This window comes from Astatotilapia calliptera, chromosome 3 (assembly GCF_900246225.1).
Source record: "Astatotilapia calliptera chromosome 3, fAstCal1.2, whole genome shotgun sequence".
NCBI lineage: Eukaryota > Metazoa > Chordata > Actinopteri > Cichliformes > Cichlidae > Astatotilapia > Astatotilapia calliptera.
The window spans coordinates 4,723,684-4,741,739 of record NC_039304.1 but is presented as its reverse complement, the minus strand read 5'-3'; the positions used below and the strand labels follow the sequence as shown (position 1 = coordinate 4,741,739).

General features: G+C 39.7%; 1 protein-coding gene across 8 annotated transcripts in view; it reads right to left on the bottom strand.

The window, feature by feature from the left end:
* The window catches only part of nrxn2b (neurexin 2b), a 700,882-nt gene that overhangs the window by 298,109 nt on the left and 384,717 nt on the right, over positions 1-18,056 (bottom strand). For all 8 annotated transcript variants that reach the window (XM_026160309.1, XM_026160315.1, XM_026160297.1 and 5 more), the window contains one exon: positions 76-249. In XM_026160309.1, the coding sequence (XP_026016094.1) occupies positions 76-249 (174 nt within the window). The remainder of the gene's footprint in view (positions 1-75; positions 250-18,056) is intronic.

Sequence of the window (18,056 nt, the reverse complement as noted above, 5' to 3'; positions counted from 1 at the left end):
TTGAGTGATTTCTTATCTTTAAACAGTTTAATTGCATATTAAGCTCAGTATATGACAGCTGCTGCTTCTACTTACCATCGCAGCCTCGTTCCACCTGGCCCACCCTGTGGAGGGCATCTGCGATCAGGTCAGGGAGTCTCCCATTCAGGTCCACAGAGGCCAGACAGCCCTGGTACCCGTCCCGAGATGCAATCAGTTTGGGCAGATTGCTGTACATGCTCTTTGTCACGCCACCGATGTACAGCTCCCCTGCAAAACACACCCATAATAAGACCAATGAGAAATAGCCAATGGTTAACATTAGTAGAAATCCTTTAAATTTACTGGTTCATTTTAGTTAAAAACAAACAAACAAAAAAACTACATTTTGATTTCTAACAGCAACGGGTGTCAATAGGAGGCTTTTATACAACACGGTCGTAGTATAAAAATAGGTTGCCAAATATTTCAGTGGTCTAGAAATAGAGCGATGATGGAAATACATACCAAATAATTACATCCATATTTGGAGTATCACTCAGTGACTGTAATCAACTCAGAAATGGATTATGAATGCATCGCAATATCTGCGTGTATGTGTGCCGGTATAAAATGTCAGATACTCTAATATAGTTTTTGAATGAAAAGCACAGTTATGGAAAAGAACTTGAACATCATGTTAGCATAATAACAACACCAAGTACTGTGACCGTGGCTGCTGGTATTTTGAGCAAATCATTAAGCCATCTGTAGGTACATGGGGTTCCTATGAATGCCAAACTATGCTTGTGCACTGTGAAGATTTGTACCATCAATGTTGGGAGGTTTTTTCTCCTGAGAGACACTCTGACAAAAGGCTTGTCACTGAGGCGGCAAGAACATGTCTGAAGAACATGTTCGATTCAAAGAAACAGCTTATGGTTGACATGTGTAAACTGTACAGTAGCAAGCCACAAGGATTGGCAATGTCATGTGAAACCTGACAGACGTATTCCACCAACATGTCCGTGTACTGCACTCTCATGGAGTGAAAGATAAACATATAAAGCTCTTTAAGCAGACAGAATTTGCGAATCCTAAGCAAAATGATAAAGCTACAAATGAAGGTCTCTTTATATTACTACATAAAAGGAAATAACCATCACTTTTTCTGTCTTCCAATTATTTTCCCTCTCTCTTTTTCTATTTCAGCCCTCTGTTCTGGAAAGTTTTGCAGAAAATGCCAAGCGAAATTATGATAAACACAAAAAGGCCTTTGATGTAAATGCATATGAATAAACACGGTTTGAAATGCTTCAGGCTTTTCATATCATCAAAACTCCTACTTTACGCTTTATCTTTAAGAAGGCATAAAACGAGCATCCGGCAAAACCTTTCACACAGGGGCAAGATCCTGCTACAAAGATAAGGCCATCTGAAAACCTTCCTACTTGGACAAACTACAATAATAATTTTTTCACAGCTGAAAACCAGAACTTTCAACTGAGAAGCAATGAGCCACAAGGTCAATTATATGTGGACTTTGTGTAATGGAATGAGTCAATGATGTTTGCCAAGTCGTGTCTAGAATTAATGAGTACTTGACACTTCATATTTTCCAGCCAGGGCTCCCGGGCATTATAATCAATACAAGGAAAGCATTAGCTGTCCAACTGAATGATGTCCTGAAATCATGGCTGTAAGAACCATTTAGCAAATATGAAATTATCAGTATGGTATTAATCTCAAAAGAGCAAACAACGCATTTCTGCAAAAGTCAACAGCATGTTAGAGATTGTACTAACCAGTAGGGGTGCAACGATATTCGTATCGATATTGAACCGTTCGATACAGTGCTTTCGGTTCGGTACGCATATGTATCGACCAATACAAAATTTGTAATTTATTTTATCAACTTTCCTTCTGACTATGCTGTCTGTGTTGAGCGCTCAGTGAATCTGCGTTTGACTACTCCGCCTAGGGTCGACAGTGCAGCCTAGGCGGAGTAGTCGAACGCAGATTCACTGAGCGCTCAACACAGACAGCATCGTCAGAAGGAAGAGCGCAGGGCAAGCTAGCGAGACAGAAGTTAAGCTCTCCTTACAACATGGACCTCCCCCACCCTCATTCAGATCTGGCGTTTGGAATTATTTTGGTTTTCATGTGGCGTATGACCCTGAAGGTAAGCAGTCATGGACTAAAGTAAAACAGTATGTTGGATGTGCCATGCAATGCTTAATTACATTGGTGTGAACTAGTGTGTTAGCGCAGTTAGCTCGTTAACGTGTTGGCCGTCTAGCCCCATGCACAGGCGATCGGCGGTAGCTCGTTAACGGAGATTTGCCGTGTTGTGGCGTTAAGGTCATTTCAACGAGATTAACCTGAAAGCACTAGTGGGAACACAACGAATATGACTGCACATTTACGCCGACATCATCCTAATGCAAAGACAAGTGGAAGCAGACAAAAAAAAGCAAGCATGCTACTAACTTTAGCCGAGTCATTTAGACAGCTGTTTAATATGCTGCTGAGAATATAGCCCAGAAGAAGCGGATAGTATAGCTTTTATTTTGGAAAGAGACATTTCTCTGTAATAAACTCTCTTTTCCAAAGATGAGTGATTCCTCAATCAGATACAGGGCTCGCAATATCGCTAGCCCAACGTCCTGGAGCTAGCGATTTTTTTCAGTCGGGGTACCAAAATCTATCTCTGCCCTGCCCGTCGGGCTATTGTAGGAAAAATATATGTCAATGCTTTTGCATTCTTTCGGAAATGTAGCTGGGTAATTATGTCATTGGCATCGGTGAGCCACTGTCAATATGTGACATATCGTTAGCTTCATAGCATAATTGCCTAAGTCATTTGACTAAGTCAAATGACTTAGGCACTTATGCTATGAAGCTAACGATATTGAAATCGCGTTTGAATTTGCGCTTGTTTTTTTGCTTTCACTTTGCAATCGTGCGAACTGTGTATAGAGAGCGACAGCACTGATCTGTGAGTGATGATAATTTGCGCACCAATTCCTCTGACATCGTCTTATTAATCGTTAGCTTACTATGCAAACATGACAAGTGAAATCTCCCGCAGCAAGCTTAAACATGTGAGAGGTTGATCGCGCAGAGAATCGCTGAGCTTATGTGAGTACGTGTGTAAAAGCAGCAGGATTTATATTTGACTACGATGACCTGGATGACTGAGAACCTTCACAGACAGATATATATTTTAGTTCTGCTGAGCCAAATAAGACAGGTCAGGGTGAAGAAGTGACAGCCAAAGAAAAGCTTACCACAAAACGGAGAAGTTATGACAAATCAGACTATAAGGCAAAAAGAAAGTGCAGCTTTATGGTTTCATGGACAAAAGAATTTCTGTGGCTGCAATATGACGAGCTAAATAACCAGGGCGGCACATAAGTGGTCCGCAGGTGCGCATTCGCTGTCAAAATAAAAAACACGCACAAGGGTTAGGGTTAAATTTAAAAACTGTACTTTTGAGTTAAAATATATATTTATAATTTTAATAAATGACAAATTAAAAAGGAATGAACATTTTTTTTGTATCGAAAAAATATCGAACCGTGACACCAAAGTATCGAACCGAACCGAACCGTGAATTTTGTGTATTGTTGCACCCCTACTAACCAGCTGCATAACTAGAGCAGACGAGACAGGAGGGAGGGCTGTGCCAGATGTACTGTAAAAATTAGTCATGCAAGTTTTGTTTTCTTTCAGTGGAGTAAAGAGTACAGCTGAAGAATAAGTATGCAGCGCAGATGCACACGCCCACTCAGCGAACTGGGGTCTCGCTGTGCTCCGATTGGAGTTGAATATCTTTTCATTTGAATTACAGATTTCTTTGGCTAAAGTTTTGCCTCCCTTGTTCATCTGGGCCATGGACGTTTTATTCCACAGCAAATATTAAAGCTCATCTACCTTCATTTTTTTGGTTTTCTGTTTCTTTCATCTAACACGGTTTCAGCATTGTTTTACTGTGAAGGTTCCTGACATCTGAAGAGATCACCTACTTACATCACAACTTTCTTATCTATTAATTTTCTGTTTATACAGTAGAATGCTTCAATTTCGCGCAGTTATAATGAGCACAATTTTACCATTTTTACATTTGACAGATGCTCCTAATTTAGGCTCATTTGTTTTCACACTTATTTGAAAAATAACTTTTTTTTTGGACGGGGCTATGGCTCTCTACATCCTCTTGCAGACCATTACATGTGGAAACCATTTGAATACAAGCGCGCTGATCCACACAGGTGTGCACACGGGTGTTCACTGTTCGTAGACTTAAATTACACCTTTCTTGGCTACTACTTCAAAGCACATTGTGCGTTGTCTGTCCTGCGTGCTGCACAACAACATTGAATATTTAGTATTTACTGCTGTTTACACTTAGCTAGATTAATGTGATGGTGTTGTGTTTAGTATGTTGCTTTGGTTTTTTTGCTTGTTTTCTATTCTTTCTCTCTCAACAGGTGATCCAGGAGATTTTATTTTATTTATTTATTTATTTTTTCCCCTTTCTCACTGTCCCTCTCCCCTTCTGTTTTTCTTTTCCTTCCTCTTTCTTTCTCACTTTCCTATCCCTCACTCATGTCTGTCCCGTCTGTAAAAACTGAAAATAAAATAAAATAAATAATAAGATAAGATAAGATAAGATAACCTTTATTAGTCCCACACGTGGGAAATAATAAAAACAAAGGTCGATCAAATGGACCAATACGGCAATGCCACGATGATCCATTTGGCAAAATAAATCCATTGGGTATCCTTGTTGGTCTTCAGACAACAATTGTGACGGCAAAAGAACCAAATGGGACAGGCAAAAAATAAAAATTAAAAAATTAAAAAAATAACTTTTTTTTTTTTTTAACTTTTAAAACATAAAACATAAGTAAGGCGCCGACTTTACTTTCAATCACATCTATAATTTGCTGTGAGCTGTGATTTAGCACACAGTGCTACTGATAGTCAGGTTCAGAGCTTAGCAAAACTCTCTGTTTATACACCACTTTGCATTTCATTATTAGTTATTATTAATCTCTGGCTCTCTTCCAGACAGAGTCTTTTTTCGTGTCTGCCCAAACCCGTCGTGGCAGATGGCTGCTGCTTCCTGAGCCTGGTTCTTTATGTTCCAAGTCCTTGCTCACAGGGGGTGATCTGATTTTTGGGGTTTTCTCCCTATTACCGTGGGGTTTTTACCTCACAATATAAAGTGCCTTAAGGCAACTGTTGTGATTTGGCGCTACACAAATAAAACTGAGTTGAATTGGATAAAATGATTTCTGGAGAGATGATGTCTATCATGTTGTGACTACCTACTTTAATATTTGAATATGACGAGTGCAGTGTTGTTACAGTTTTGGGACTGTTTAAGAACAAAAGTTTAGAACGATGAGTAACCATTTTCCTCCCAGCCAGAGACTGTGTCGTGGTCTGGGCTCTGCTGTCCCAGCAGTAATGCATGGCTGTTCTGCTGAAGAGCTCAAAGACATCCACAAGACGGGACCAATTACAGCCTCCCAGACCTCACCGGAGAACACCACCTCCACATCTCTACGGTTACCATAATGACCTCTCAGGGGCTGATGGGAGGAATTGGGATGCTTGGATACAGAGCTCTAGAGAGTGTCTGACAGCACCATGTGCAAGAGCACACTGCATAACGTTTACACTAGACAAAAAAGATTTTAAAGGGTTTTAAAGTAAAATATAGATCTCCTTAATAATGGTTTCATTTCTCTTTCATGGTGTGAAACCTCATACAAAAGACTTTGTGGGACTTGGATGGATCACTTTGGGAACAATGGAAGGTCTTCAACACTTGACCCTTTTTTGATAACTCTCAATTTTATATTCTTAGAAGTGCAATGTTGAAATCGATTATTATTTAGCCCACATTGGAATACCATCAATTTACTGTAAGCCTGCAAAGTAGCAGAAGATTTGTAAATAAAGAAAAATCTTAATTATGTAAAATATTTCAGCAACATTTCCATTGCAGGATTCACATTTAAGCAAATATTTGCCACTGGCCATATTACCTCCTTTGCTCAAAGGGTTGGATTTTCTTGAGCTGTATTGATTCCAGTAAAGCACAAGCAAGCTCAAAGAGTACTCAAAGATTTGCTTAGCTGTTATAAATATGACTGTGCTGAAAGTTTCAGGCAGAAAATCGTATAACAGCACAGTGACAGTGGGAAACGTGGCATCAGATCTAAGTGAAACTGTCAGAAGTTAAATTGTTTTTCTAAGAAAAACCGGGGCTTTCTCGGCTTCAAATCTGAAGGTTAGCAAGAAGGCTGACAAAGAGGGTAGTACATGACATTGAAAAATGCTTTGCATAAATTGAGAAGTTGGATCCGAAGCAATATCACCCAGGCAAGAAGAGAAATGGAAAACAATTTCATCACAGACACAGAATTTCCTTAAGTTCTCTCTGTTGTCCACATTCATGGTGGTGCACAAAATGACACTAAGCAACACAGTGGGTTCCCTTCTCATTTAAATATGCAGAATGATTGACGATAAGATTCTACCGTAATTGAAAGCGAGAGTCTGGTTTAATATCACAGTAAATATCACAACAAATCCTCTTATCACCAGGGTAGCGATAATTTTGTCCAAGCAATTTTAGATGTCCCCACAATAAGAAAGTATTCAGCTCTTTTCACAGCTTGTTTTATTCTATGACAGACCAGCAGCATGCAGGCACGCAAGACAAAGGAGCTTTTTGTTTCCAACTTTTTTTGGAAGAATTTTGTTTCAGTGAGATGTATGAGTCCGGACAGTTTCGGCTGTGTCTGTGTATATCCACTGTGTACTTTGGTCTGAAAAATGGCCAAAGTTTGCAGGATAAAAAAAAAAGTTTGAAAGACATAGCCGCATTTAGTGCTTTGTCTACAAGTCCCAAAGCTCCAATTTGATCCCTTTTATTATTTTATACTTATCTGCACACCACACAAAGCTCTTGCAAAGATACATACATATGCATAGAATAGTTGTTTAAGATTTTAATTCATTTTCTGAAAAAAATGTTGTTTAAATCCAATAACAATGTTAAGCTGTTCATTTTATGGCTCGTCAGCTCAAGACAGGAACTGTATCTCATCCCTCCCTGTAATTGGCTCCCAAGTGCAGTGATGGTATTGCAGTCTTTGCCCATAACTTGCAAAACATATTTTTTGTGTGTGTGTCTATATATAATATAAAGTCTGATAATGACAACAGGCAACGAATGCACAATGCCCGATCCGGTCTCTAAACAACACTCTGGCTCCTTCTTGCTGATTCCCTGCTGTACACAAAGCTGACCATTAACTTTCATTGAATGCTCATGCATTTCTCAAGTCTTCACTCTGGCTGTTGCTTCTTTTTGCTTCAATATTCTGCTTGCTACAAGTTGCTAAGATTAAATAATCACTGAAGAGAAACACATGCAAAAACACACATTTATACAGAGTGTTAGCAATGGCAGAGCACGTTACTGCAGAGGTTTGATGAGGGAGGGGATTGCACTCCAGGCTTGGCTGGGACAATGGCATCCAGCAGGAAGATGCAGGGAATCTGTGATTGCTAATTACAGACGCTCAAAAAATCTGTAAGGATGCCTCAACAAGATGACTGGTGTAGAGAATAAATGTTGACGCAGCTTGTGCGTTAATTGCTGATGCTAAATTATAAGACGTATAATTATGTTGTATGTTATGTCTCTGTTTTGGATGTGTGCTTTTGAGATGTTTTGAATACTGCCTGAGGGGGTAAAAAAAAAGAAAAGATTCAAGGCAAGTAAAGCTGTAATTATATGATACAATTGTGACAGCAGGTGCATTCTTGCTCTTGCTCCTGCTAAATGTTACAGCAGCAACAGGTGGAATTCATTTTTAAAACTAATCCTCGTCTAAAAAAAAGGACCACAGACAGAGTCAACTGAAAAGACCAGTAAGGTGAAATGCAGTCTAATAATATTTAGCTAACATCACCAGCAAAGCAATGATGAATATTCACGTTGATTTTTTGATCCTTGATAGGAAAAGCTTTAACCCACAGCCACGTTAGTGATACTTTTTGCATAATTAAATGAGCCATTACATTTCTTTGACTGCAGGTAATACGAGCAACAGAACTCAAGAAGGGGAAGAAATGTTCTTGATTAGCAATTTGCTCATTATTGTTTGTTAATCTACATCAACAAAAACAAAGTATGACTGAATTAAATACTCTAATAAGAGAGACGTGGCTTCTGCAAATACCAAAAACGTAGTAATTGTACAAAACATTTCAGGTCTGATTCACAGTAGATTAGTTGTGACATCAACAAAACAGCAACATAAAATATCGCGCAGCCTTATGAGTCAACTAGAGAAGAAAACTGAAATGTTCTTTTATAGGTGACAAGAGGCGTTGTGTGTCCCATGACCAAACCTTTCAGTTTATATTAGCACCATAGTGAATGGGATTACAGTACATAAGGTAATGTAATGTGTTTGTTCATCAAGAATAGCATTGCTTGTGGTGTTAACATCCATAAGGTCTGTGCTGCGCTGGAACTGGTGCACTCTCTTTTAATAAAGCCCTCGATACACTATAATAATTTATGGCATAGCCTGTGGTATTAAAATTATACAAGCTATAACCAACCCATAATTTCCCCACTGGCTGTATATCTAGATTAGAAAAAGAGAAGAAAACAATGGCAAACTCATTATTTCTACAACAAAAAGGGAAATAACACACGTAACCGCAACTTTACATTGACGCAAACTCACTCTGTTGTCACGCGAGTCCTTGAAGGGGCTTGAGCAGAATTTGTGCCCGTGCTTGCCTGTGACACTTTCTGAAAGATTGTATAGTGACACAGACAGGCATTATTACACACTTTCATGCTTCCATTCTCTCTCTATGAAATGTCACTCCATATTCAATGTCCTTTCGCTTTGCCTTGGCTCTATTGCACTTCAGCTTTTTCGACTTTGCTCGGTCACCCTTCTTCACTCTCCATTTTGCCCGTATTTGTCTTCATTTCTCTGCCCTCTTATTTCCCATCCTCACTGTTTTACACTCACAATATTCTTGCCTTGTCTGTCTTTATCTCCTTTTTACAATCCCTGTCTCTTTGCTTTACTTAGTTCCAGCTGACATGCGGTGCAAATGCCAGCACAGGTCAGTTGTTCTTACTGGTTATGCGAGTGTCTGGTTTTCATTACATCAATCAAAACTAGCAGAAGCTGAGCACGGACAGCGTGGACTTTTGAACTGATGATGTCTTTTAGGTAAGACTTTTGGTTTTGCCCATAAATGAGTGCCTGATCAATTTCTGGTTAATATAGCACAGATGTTACAATCACAGAAGGGTTTGAGATACCTGCGAATCAGACAGTTTGCTCATATCTTTCCCAGTAGCTGCTCCCACAGTGTCCTAGCAGCTTATTTTTGATGAAACAAGTCTGCAATATCACATCAATCTTTCTCTGCTGAACAGATTTCACACATTTTAAACATGTATAATTCTGTGTTAACAAGATCAATAGGACCAAAGGTTGGCTTCTCTATCACAGTTCTTTCTTTTCTGTTATTTTCCATTGTCCAGATATATCTCTATTTACATAAACTGTGATCCACATTATACAGCTTATGTAAAATGAAAATTGAGTGACTTTTATTCAATTTTTTTTGCTTCTTTTATTTCCTCTGACTTCAAAAAAGGTATCAATCACAGCCAAAGGGATTTTTTTGTTTTGTTTTTGTAAGCAAGACTCAGTTGTCATGCAATATGTGGATGAAGGAGAATTAAATAAAACATGGAACAGTGCAATGACGTGCAAGATGCATGAAAGAAAAAACACTGAGGTTTCCCGAGAACCAGTAAGAAGTCGCTGAACTGTTAAAAGATCTGGGCGAGCACGAATAAATTTGCTTTGATAAAGGCTTGTTAAGAACAGAGAGAAACGTTTAGCTTGGAAACTGATACACATAGCACTGCAAATAGTTTCAATTACTGATAAATGGCATCATATGGTCCAGAAAGGTGGAGCTGTGGTTGGCTGGTAATGCTACATTAGCACCAGGGAAGTTGCTCTTTTCAAAGGGATGTTAATGCTTCATGATGGCAATTACAATACGTGGGATGTGTTTTTGATAATCTGCTGATTAATTGTAACAAATCATCAAAATCCAGAGTGTTATACAGGACCAGTATGTCATTAATGACACCCTGCAGAATGATATATAAGCAGAATCTATACAGCTGTATACAAAAAGAAATATCTAAAGAAATATATAAAGAAATATCATTTTTCACTTGTATTCATATCCTGGCTGTAATATAATTGTTAATTAATAAAGACATTCTTAATCATCGTGAAAAAATACAAACGTAACTGAACAAAAATGTCAAACATGGCGTAACAGCGGCACATTCTGGAGTCTTTCAGCCTCTCTTCCCCAGTATTTCTGACATGATGGAGAAGGGGTCCTGTTAGTTTGGAAAACAACACATGCACCCTTGACAATTTTGCATTCATAAGGGGCATTATTACTAGCCAGACACCTGCAGGTGAGTATCACCCAGCCAATGGGGCTCTAGGGAGTTATGACGATTTGGAACAAAAGCAGTTCCATTATCTGCTAACTAACCAACACTGAGTGTGGTTGAATTAGAGACCTTTTTTGTTGGTCTAAATTGAAAATCGTGTGGAAGGACAATTTGAAAGGTTCTATAACTGAAACAGTAGGAAATTGAGTCCAGTTATAATCTTTCTGGTGTTAGATAAATAAATTATTTTGCTACAGTTCTTGCATAACTGTCACCCATTACCTTTCCCCGCATTAACTGAACTTTCTGCTTTCTGCACTAATTGCTTACTTAGTTTTTGAAATGGCTCTCTTTACTGTGTCTCCTCTCCCATCAGTCCTTCAACATTTCACCTGGGAGTTATGGAAAACAAGATTTCTTTTCACTGGCTCATCTGCCAGGAGAGATGTTATAAATACATCAGTGGAAAAACAAAGTGCCATCTCCTTTCTGCCCTTCTACTTGAATGGATAAGAATTCAAGTGTTTTTCTTGATGAGCTCAATTAAATGTGCTTTTCCACGCCGATTAACTATCGTGAAACTGTTTCTTTAATATACATTGCATTTTTTGCATTTGTCTGCATAAAGGTTGTAAGACAGCACAGAATAAAAAGCCTAGAAAAGAGCATTAGGGTGCAGAAACAGACACACTCTCAGAAGAAATGCTCACTTTATCTCAGCTCCACCTTCAGTGAGGAAGCCAGCTTTTGAGAGAGAAGCCAGAAATGGAGAGAGAAGAAGGTGGGGTGGAAGGAAAAAAATGGCCAAAGCTCAGAGTAATGCCACAGTAAATTGTATTGGAAGACAGGTCAGAGCAAGAAAAAAAGTTAAAACACACTGCTCTATTGCAGCACTCATGCTCCCTAGGCCGTCATTTACTGAGAGAGCCCTGACACTGAGCGGAAAATAGAGGGGGTAGAGAAGGACATGGGAGGGAAATGAATCAAAAGAAAACAAAAGGAGTCTGGATGGCAAGTGAGACTTTACAGGAGTATGCGGAGAACCTGTATAGAGGATACTGGGTTCGCATGGCATCTGATGTCTCAGCACCATGTAAAAAATAACTTTTCTTTATTGGATGATGGGCATAAGCTAAAAACTGTAATTACAATCAGTGCTTATGTCCGTTTTGGAACTATGGCTGATTAAACTGTAGTTAAAACTATTCTAGGTGTTGATTGTAAACGTTAATGAGGAAGATAAGGACAGTGATCTCAGCATCATCAATTAAGCTGCTGCTGATGTAGATTGTGACAAATAAACGGTGCGATGCCTCTGAAATCATCCCGCCCAGATTGCGCCGTTCAACCGGGTGAGGAAACAGCTCGAGACAGTTATACTGTTTGATTTCAGGTGCTAATCCGGTTTTGTAGCATATGATTTGTTCGTTATTATTATGCAAATGCTTCCAAGCGCTGCTTTGGCAGATCTTCATTACATTGCCTTCTCCCTCTCTGTCGTTCATGATCCAACGCCAGGTGCAAAGTGAAGCAGTGTTAAAGAGGAAATTGAATACAGCGCACGTTCTGTAATTCATCTGGTACACAGGTTTTTCTCACGTTTCTCTTCCAAAGTAAATGAGATTCTAGAGAAAAATCAGACATCCACACCAAGTTCACTGTTTATGCTCAGAACAGTTACAGTTAAAAATTCCCAAAGGACCACTGGGACCTCGAGAATGAACGAATAGAGACAAGTGAAAAAGCTGTTGTCCTTTACCTGACGCAACAAACTGACTTGTATACAACTCCATAACAAATTAGAGGGACCATTTTTTATTTGATAGTCAGTGCTGTAATCAGGCTCATACCGCCCACAATCACTGGACGAGAATTTGTAATTCAAAACATCCAATATGATTCATTACTCTAAACTCCTGTGTAAATGCTTCACTTTAAACAATAAAGAGGCGTGTGCAGTGACTAACACAGATAATGTCTGGAAAACTGACACTGTTTTATTAACAGATTTATCAATACCTTACTTGTTTAAGAGGAAAAACTATTGGATTGGTATTAGGGCTGTGCGATATGACCAAAATCTCATATCCCGATATAAGAATTCTATCGTCCCGATAACAATATAAATCACAAAAATGTAACATTTTCTGTAAATTATGTGAATCTCGGGCAGCTCGTCTTGCGGGAAGTGTTTCCAGCTGCGCGTCATGTACCTGGAGTCGAGTGTTTTAACCGATGCATGAAACTATACATTTTTAGACATAAGTTGTAACGGCCGCCGTTTTCTTTGTGAGTATTTATTACACGGCGTGCTGCGGGGAAAAGCCTGTTCTAACGTTTGAGTCTAAGGTTTATTTTTTAGCACCTGGCGGCTCTTTTTTGCTTCTCATCCATAAATAATCTGCTCTTTCACGTGATTCAGTTTATTTTGAAAAGTCTCAACAGGATCTTGAGCTTTATTGTGAAAGGTTTATGTGGAACATAAACAAGCGGACACGCGGTGGTGTTACCGTCGTTGTTGCTAACGAGACAACGCATAAAAACAGGCGCTTGTCCGTCGGTAGTGTGGTTATATTAAATATAAGAGAAAGAGAGAGCTTTAAGAAAATTAATATAGCCACTACAGTGACCATCAAAAAGGTGAAAAAAATATTGCCGTAAACAGTTTATTTTGCGACACCACAAAACAAACGATAGCGTAAAATGAAACGATAGACGTTTTTATATCGTCATCCGATATATATCGTTACATCGAACAGCCCTAATTGGTATCGGTACAGGAGATATGAGTTATCTGTATTTGACATGAGCCATTCTTAATTCAGATATCAATGAGTTATTAATATGCTCCCAGAAAAGCAAAGGATCTAACCTAGTGAAAGCAAAAATAGTTCTTTGTAGAGTGGCCATTAGAGAAGTTGTAGTCAATGACACCTCCACACTGGTTTGTGCAATCAGTCAGGGTGGCTTGGCCTTGACATTTCAGATTGCTTTGGTTGGCTGTCAGCATATTTGAATAGTTGAAATTGTGTATAGAGGTGAAGAAGAAGACTGGCAGTATTTACATTTAAGACATATAAAGCACTTTGAGTGCTGGAAAGGTGTTACATAAATGCAAGTACAGCCTGAAATACAGGCAAATGTAATTTCAATTTTAACTGTTGGACATTTTTTTTGTTGCACTGTACGAGATCTTTATTTAACAGTTCTTTTGTAACTGTTGGCACAAAGAAGCAGGCTTTAAAGGCTATTCACATGGACATGACACTCAGAAAGAGGGCGACAAAAAGAGGCAAAAGAGATGGAGAAGAGAAATGTATTCCTTTCACATAATAGAACGGGCCCTAGCATTATGGTAATGACATACAATATAATGGGAGGACAGGAAACCCCTCGGGATGTAATAGTGTATGTACATCATCAAAGGATGACTAGATTTTGATGTTTTAGGTCCATCCTGACAAAAGATTCCTTTGAATAAGCGGAAATGTGAAACCAGTGGTGACAGTGTTCTCAGGAGGACGGGGCTGGGCACCCACGGTAGCAGCGATGATGTTCTGCTCATGACCAGCGCCTGATGCAAGGCATTGTTGCCCTTACATTACACCCTTCAAGGCCCGATGTTGGGCAGCGGAAAATATACACAGTCAAGTGTTTATAAAACACATACTATGGCTGAGTCAAGGTCAGAGGTAGTTAAAGTTATGTTCATTTTATCTCAGAATGTGGGGACGATCACACTGTTTACCGAATACACTCGAAGCCACTGTGTCCTTGAGTGAGACAATGAATTCCTAGCAGCTCCAGGGCTGCTGTACTGCTGCTCATCGTGATCCTCTTACAGAGAAGGGAGGCAAAAGATATATCTCGCCTGTGGGGAGGACAAGCAAGCAAAAATTTCTATGAAGTGTGACAATATTCCCCTAAATCCATAATATAAGAATGACTGAACCACTTACATATACTAGTTTGCTATTTTTTTCTTCATGTATCTTGGCAGAGAGCAGATATACTAAGAAAAGCACAGTTTTTCTGAAAACCCAGAATGGTTCCTAGTAGCCACATCGCTGTTATGCATTTGAACATGGATGAACAGTTGCAGCCTTTCCATATTTTATGGGATCACTTCAGATGACATGGTTCTGTTTCCTGACAAACTGAAAACCTTTAGAGTATCTATCAGTTTTGTTTTTTTGTTTTTTTGTTTGTTTTTTTTTTCTAAATGACATCAGAAACAGCAGTATGCGACATTACGTGATGGCAGAGCTTCAGTTCATCCTTTGTCATTTTTTTTTTTTTTTTTTTTTTTTAATAAATAGGACAGGGGGAATGAATGAGAGAAAGAGGGGGAGAGAAAGAAAGAAAACCAAAGGGGAGAAGAGACGGTGAGAAGGGGGGGGAAGAGAGAGAGAAAAAAAAAAAGAACTCCTGGGTCACCTGTATGGAGAAAAAAAAAAAACAAACAAAAAAAACAAACAGAGGAGACAGCAAACAACAAAGAGCAACATAATAATAGAGAAAACAAAGCACCATCACAATAAACTAGCTAGTCATAGATATCAATATTTACTAAGTAATAAACGATATTGTGCAGCACGCAAGATAGACAGCGCACAGTGTGCTTTGAGGCAGCAGCCAAGAAAGCTTTAGTCCGCGTCTGTGAATACCCATGTGTGCATACCTGTGTGGATCAGCATGCTTGCATTCCAAAGGTTTCTCCATGTAATGATCTGCTAGGGAGTGTGGGGGGGCCACAGCCCCGTCCTCCAGGGTGTGAAGCGGGTATGGAGGAGATCAAAACTCCAGACATCCAGAGGCCCCCAGAACACAAGAGACCAAGGAAGACCAACAGAGGGGCAGCCGCGCCACTGTTCCAGTAAGAGCTGAGGAGAGTCCCAGATGAGGGCTCGCCCAGCAGCCGCGGAGCAGAAGTCAGGGGGAGTTGCAGTGACGCGCCCGTGAGCTCCGCCGGCCCCCAGCTGTGCCTGAGTGACCGAGCCCCAGGCCGAGAGGCCGGGGGCACCCCACCTCCAAAGGGGCCCGAGCGAGCCCCAGGCCCCAGGCCCCGACAAGCGGCCGCCAAGGAGTGAGCCGGTGTGTACCCGGACGCCCACCCCCAGACACAAAGAACCACCAACACACCGACACCTGAGGGAGTCTGCCACCGGCAGGGGAAGTGGTGGTGGGTGGAGATAGGCCTCCAAACCTTGGAGGGCCTGAGGTGTCCCCAGAGAGGTGGCGTCTGATACCCAACCTGACATATAGACACAGACATACAGGCACACACAGACACAAACATCCATTCCCACCCTCATGCTCTCATATGCACTCACTCCACACTCAACCAACGTGGAGACAGACATAAAGAGACGCTGTACACACAATCACACTCCCCAAGCGTACTCTACAAACCGGGTCTAGGTACCCTTGCCCCTGGAGGGGGGAATTGCACCCAGTATCTATCAGTTTTGGGAAGTAGATTCTGCCTTTTAACTCTATCCACTGCCACAGGAGAGTGCTAAAGTTTTCCAGGAGAGAGGAAGGTAGCGATCTAGGTTTTCCTAACTTGGAAGTAGCTGACATAGAATATAGAAAAATGAAAGGGCATCTCAGCAGCATGAAACTTTTGATTAACGACACCGACGCTTTTGAATTCTGCCTGAATCCTGTATTTACTTCCACTGACCATTTGCATGTGCCTCTAAAAAAATGGTAACAGAAAAAGAAACTGAAATCCACGAAGAATTAATCTTCTGGTCTATGTAAAATATAAAAGGATTTTGGTGCTGTGGCTGTATTCGTTAGAGACTTTAGGTAGTGGTCAGATGCTGACATTATTGCAAAGCTTTGGGTCAATCAAATGGCTAATCTCTATTTTACTGTGGAGCTCATTAAAATGTGTGTACCTGTTTGTCTTTCTCTCCTGTTCTCCATATTGTGCTTCAATTTGTTCTGCTTTTGTTGGGAAATGGAATGTCATTGCTTTACAATTCCACAAAAATATGCCTCATTAGCTAGCATCTTCAAAAGAAAGGGACACATACTGTCTAAATACGCTCCTCCTAGATTCATCTCCTCATCCTGAATATATTTATTCTACTGTTGTTAATGTCCCTCATTTCCCCATCACTGTATTTAATAAAGGCAATTAATATCTTTGACATTCTCGTGTTTCTTGTATAGTAAAACAAATTATTCCCTCAGGGCAATCAATGTTTATGTTTACCTCCTTTTCCACAGGCACTGTTCACTTCAGTTTCAGATTTAAAAGAGGTAAAAAGCATCACTGTAATAACAGTCAGCCTGAAGTTAAACTAGCAGTCATCTGCTTCGTATTGGGGCAGCTGTGGCTCAGGTGGTGGAGTGGGTCAGTGGATCAATCCCCAGCAGCTCCTACTGATCCCAGAGTTGAACACAATGCTGTGTGTGCAAATCTGTGTGTGACTGGGTGTATGATAGAGAGATTAAGAAAGCACTTCGAGTGCTCAAATTGAGTAGCGCCAGTCAAATGACCTACATTTAAGAATTTATTGTTTTATTTTGATGAAATCTGTCGTTAGTGCTGAGGTTTAAGGCAGCTCAGCTTCCCAACTTAAATAATTTTCTCCCAAAATTCAAAATGCATAACTGAGATTTTAATATGTAATAACTACCATGTGTTTAGTAAAGTACATTTCCGTGCATCCATAAGAATGGATCTCCATCCAACAGTATGACTGCTACAATAGTAGTAAAAATGTGTATATTTAGTGTACAGGATGTAGCAAAGGACACATATTCTCATTGGCTTTAGTGAAAAACTAATTACCGGTAAGTGTCCTTATATAGCACTAATGAATTAACGATCAACATATCATTGTTAAATTAATTGTGATAACTGCCATAATTAGCATAAACAAATTGGGTCTCTTAGCCTTTGTCCACCCCAAATGGTGTTGTTGGTGCAAGCGAAATGAAAACATATCATGTATACCCTGTAGCTTCCTGTCACAACGAAAGAATCTGCTAATTGTTCTTGTTATCTTTCCAGGGGGAGGCTGTCGTCTTGGTGATAGTCTCGTTAATATAATTATAGTGAAGCCTGAAAATGAACGAGGTAATTAGTAATGTAACATGATATCAGTTAGACCTTGTGACATTTAAAATATGTCATTATTGAAGACTCAAAAACAGCATTAGTTAAGAGATGAAACATTTCAAACAGGAAACGTGGGGATAGACCAACACCCCATCAGATTTAGGGTTAAAAAATGGAAAATATGGAAAGAGGCAAATGGAGCGCTCACAGCATGAGGCATCAAATGAAATTCCTGCAGAGAATAAAGCGAGTGTTTAATCAAGAAAATCCTTTTTTACATTTTTATTTATTCTGGGGTAATTAATTTTGTAGCAATAATTAATAATTAATTATTGGATCAAAGCAGAGACTCTGCAGGCATGTTAGTAATCAATAACAATTTACACCAAGACGAAGCCAAAGATTCTACAAACTGTTTCAATTAATTCCGTTGTGTCTTTTGATTATATAGGACAAAACTAGTGGTAA